General features: G+C 39.4%; 1 protein-coding gene across 2 annotated transcripts in view; it reads right to left on the bottom strand.

Annotated features, from left to right (window-relative positions):
• The window catches only part of TENM3 (teneurin transmembrane protein 3), a 116,621-nt gene extending 112,233 nt beyond the window's left edge, over positions 1-4,388 (bottom strand). For both annotated transcript variants that reach the window (XM_010193031.1, XM_010193039.1), the window contains exon 1: positions 4,153-4,388. In XM_010193031.1, coding sequence (XP_010191333.1) covers positions 4,153-4,324 — 172 coding nt within the window. In that variant the 5' untranslated portion in view covers positions 4,325-4,388. The remainder of the gene's footprint in view (positions 1-4,152) is intronic.
• Between the last annotated feature and the right edge of the window lie 208 nt (positions 4,389-4,596).

Genomic DNA, 4,596 nt, shown 5'->3' with positions numbered 1-4,596 from the left:
CCCTACAGAAGAGATGTCCTGCTGTTATCACTGATATTTAAATATTTGGTTTATCACAAAGAACAGCTGACCAGTATATATTCTGGATGCAGAGCTAAGGCTAACAAAATGATCCATCCCAAAGTACACAGAGGCGAAAATGTTCAACAGACTTGGAATTATGACAGATTGCTGTGAAGAAGTCAGGACAGCGGAGGCCAGGTCTCACTGTGTATTCAAAGAATGTTTTATGTTAATGGAAACCTATTTAGTAGATGTAAGCACTCATGACAGATCCATGTGATCTTTCAGCATGCAACTCTTCGAGCTTAGTCGACTGAGTCTGGTGTTGTGTAATTCCAGCACTGACTGAGGAAAACTGCTCACCTCTTCGGTTCTGTGCATGTGAAAATGGCACTAACACCTCTAGTATTGACCTGGACAATGTCAAGATAGAGCCACTGGCAACAGAGAATCAATTACCAAGGCAATTCCTAGGGATGAAAGAGGGGCCCTGATGTCCCCAAATTCTCATTAATTTCATCCAGTTGTCGAATACACACTCAAGAAGAAATAATTAGTACAGTACCAGTCAATCTGTTATACCTGGTCAGAGCCTGGGCTATGCAACAACATATTTTAAACAACTCCTCCTGACCAATGTAGCTCTCTATAAATTGCACAGTGGATTTTTCTATCAGCGAAAAAACACATCCAAGAACAACAGACTCCTCCTCTTAATAAAACCAAAAGTGGACAGAGAAGATTCCAAAAGGCACACCAGAAGGTTACATATAAAACCTTGATTTGATGCCTATGTTTGACCTTGGAGTTGCTCTAGAAAAGCTTCCTTTCATTCATTCACTGCAAATGATGGATGCTGATGGAGGCAGTAAGCCCTGTGGAGGAGGAGGAGGACAAAGTTCTGTTTTGTCTTGCACGTTGTAAAGCTGGCCTCTATTTCTGGCTCTCACACAGACTCCTTCTACAAAGTCTGGGTAAAACTATTAACGTGTATACAGAAAAAGGTCAAACTAAGGCAACTTCATATTTCTTACTCTTTCATTGTTTAAATTTAATACTGTTCTTCCTAGCCTTCTGAACGGGGGGGGGAACGATTCTAAAATGTTCACATTAGAAAAAAAATGGTCTCATTGACAAGAATGGTAAACTTAAACATTTTGTACATTGCAAAATGGTTGAGAGAGACCACGAGGGCTAGAAAAGCAAGAATTATGTAGGGAGGCTGGAAAGTAAGACTTTCTTTCCTTTAGACTGAAATAACATTTACAACTCCTTGTGACCCCCAGGACTTCATTAAGTGGCCTTATAATGCAGTGTTTGCTCTGGTCTCTCCCCATGCTGACATCCTCTGCTCCCACCTCCTTTTCGTAGACTTTGTAAATGTAGGAGTCTTTCCTGTCAGAGTGATGGAGGAAGTGCAAGACAGACCACACTCTCAATGCTGCTCCTTCCTCTGGCTGGGCTAATTGACAGAGCAGTAATTGACTGAGTATTTCTGCAAAGGCAGACATGAAGTCTAGCAAACTGTCTCTTCTGCCTTATGTCGCTTGAGCAGATTTGAAGTCACTTTTCTACCCCATATCCACTGCAACTAAATCAAGCCTGGGCATGACATGTTCATCTCTCTTTCCTTTCTGAGGAGGGCCTGTTACCAGGCGAGCGGTCCCATTAGTTCTTCTGTCTGCAGCTGCCACAGTCACGCAGTGGACATCAGCCACGCTATGTCCCTTATCAATGTGTACTGGCATATTTTCGCAGCAAGAGCTGTAGCATTTTCATGCTTGTGGCAATATCTCTCCATGAAATTTAAAACATGTCTCAAACTGGCTTTACAAATGTGACATGCCACCTCAGCTGGTGCAAACAAATATCACAGTCCTTCCTATCTTTTTATGTTATGACCAATTTCCTACTCAGTCATTTCCCTTTTACACCTATGCTACAAAATGGTTAACCAAGATGAAGGACTGTTTCCATCTTACATTAATGATTTCCACTGATTTATACTTAGATGGCCTATTAAATGGAGAGTATTTCTGATATTACATCTGCAGAGATGGGAAAACCACACATATGAATGAGCGTAATCCATTCATGGTTTTATGGACCCAGAGTTCTCTAGAGAGCGCCCCTGAGTGCTGGATTTTACATTTAGATTGCTGAGTTAGCTGAAATATGTGTAATATCACCAGTAGTCAAAGAGCTTCCTATTGACTATGGGCAGAGAAAGGCCCTTGTGCATTGTTTATTTCAGCAAGGATGTAAGCTGGCGTGTGCCCATGAAATGTTGTACAGCTATATTTGTTTTTTTACGGAGTATGTGAATAAATGATGTGTGGAGCTGAAAGCTCTCAGTCACTGCATAGCTCGTCTCTTTTTCCCAAATACAGGAATGGAGGCACATTAGACATGCTTATATTTCTTAATGTGCCTGTGGGAGAAATAATCCAGTACAGCTATCTTCTTGTCCCCCTCAGATTCACAAGTAATCTGGCTCTTTGGGGTAAGCAAAGTGTAGAGCTCAGCTCAGAATCAGAATTTCAATATCTTACTATCTATAAGTCTGTTTTTCACAGTTCTTGAGAGTAACACTTCATACTGAATTCCTTCTTTGTATTTATGTATTTATTTAGTAGCAGATGTTTGCTTCTGATGACTTATGAGGCAATACTACGGAGACTGAGTGTAATTAATGTGTTATATAAGAGAGACTATTTCAATCCCACTTTAAAAAAGATGAAGTGTAAAAGCTTAACTCTAAACCACACCTTTACACTCCTGTGCACATTCACACAAAATAACCACAAATCCAGTGTCTGAAAGGGGCTGGACAGCAGTGGCAAGCCCTGCGTTTGCATACAAGCCTTTTGCACTTTGAGGCTGGCAGCTGAGGTGGAAAGGGTGCTCAGGGAGCTCTGCTTTGCTGGGGCAGAGAGGAATTTCTCCAGCGACTCAGCAACCCAGTTTCTTGCATTGTTCACAGGAGCTTCAGCCCAGTAAGAAAGACTTCAAAGGCTTTATACAGCCTAAGCTGTGCCTTGGACTGAAATGTAGCTAAAGCCTGCTTCAACAAAGGCAATGAAGATGGAGAGATCATAAGCCTTCTAGGCTTTATTATTAATTTACACTGATTTTAAAGAGAAGGAGGGAAAGACAGATTGACTCTTCTCTTCCTATTTTCTTGCTTTGATTTTTTTACTCTGAATTTGAGTGCAACTAATATAAAAACCCAGATCCTCACACTTTTATTTCCATAACTGTAGTGACTTAAACTTCTAATTAACAAATTAGTTAAAAGAAAGTAATAGAAGACATTTATGGACTCAGAGCTGAAAAAATGTGTAATGTGGACAAAGCTGCAGAAGTTACAAGAACAAAAAGAGCCTGTTCTGTTCCCTTATTAAAGTCAATGACATTTTTTCTCACAGCCAAGCACAGCCCCATTAACTGCCTGAAACTCAAGTTATATCATATTTATTGTGAACATTTATGAAATTAAATAATTAAAAAGGTGAAGAAATAAAGGAAATCCTCTAAAATAAAAATTGGGAAAATGGAATTTAAGAAACAAATAGAGAACAGAGACAATAATTAAAAATAAACAACCCACAAGAGAGGAAGAAGTCTTTACCTTCTCTGCATGTTGCCCTTTTGGACAATTATTTTCCATATCTTGCAATCAAAAGTCTGTATTCAACTTTTGCTCTAGCTCTATACACATATGTGTATGTAATGATGAAGTAAGTGATAGTTAGCCTTTTAAAATGCTCTATTAGTTATATTTCATGCAAAATGAAAGGAAAAAAGTTACATGGATATGCTGCAAGTTATGGAATTTTTACAGCCCATGTTTTATACGTACTTTTATAAGAACAAGACACCACATAGTTTAATTTCCATTGAAATACTTCTTTGAAGTTAATTCACCCACTGCATTCATGCTGCAAAATCCTTGTAAAATCCTCAAATTTTTTATTACCTCAAAAACAACTGGGAACTTTCATTAAATCATTGTTGTGGTTTTTACTGTTAACCAAAAACTTTGCTAGCTAAAGGTCTGTATGTCACAGTCCATGAACATCCATGTCCACAGTCCACATTCATCAGACATCCTTATTCATGGTAATAATTGCAAAAAATGGGACTCACCTATGAAGTAGGACAGCAGTATTGTCAGCAGCACTGAGACACCTACAGCACAGAGTGCAGTGCATTTCCAGCTACAGTACTTCGAAGACTTCTTGAATTTAAAAGCACTTCTGGATAGAGTGTTCCTAGGTAGTGGCCGAGTAGGAGGGGAATAAACGGAGCCAGATGCCATTGTGTACCCTGGTGTTGCAGTACTGAACAGTGGTGTGGTCCCTGTTCCAGTTTTGAATAGGAAATGCCTGTGGAAGAAAGAGTGAATGGTAAAGTGTAAAAGTAAGTAAAGTGAGAGCACAGGCAGTCATACCTCTTTTGTTTAACATTGCCTATTTTTTAAATAGCTAACAACATCCAATCTACAAAGGGTCACAGATGCAATGCTTGTCACAACATTCGCACAAAAGAAAGAAAAAAGCACTTTCACTTTAAGACCGGACACCCACCCCC

Source organism: Mesitornis unicolor, unplaced genomic scaffold (genome assembly GCF_000695765.1).
Source record: "Mesitornis unicolor isolate BGI_N332 unplaced genomic scaffold, ASM69576v1 scaffold2051, whole genome shotgun sequence".
NCBI lineage: Eukaryota > Metazoa > Chordata > Aves > Mesitornithiformes > Mesitornithidae > Mesitornis > Mesitornis unicolor.
Note: the sequence above shows the minus strand (reverse complement) of the source record. Positions and strands in the feature narration are given on the sequence as shown.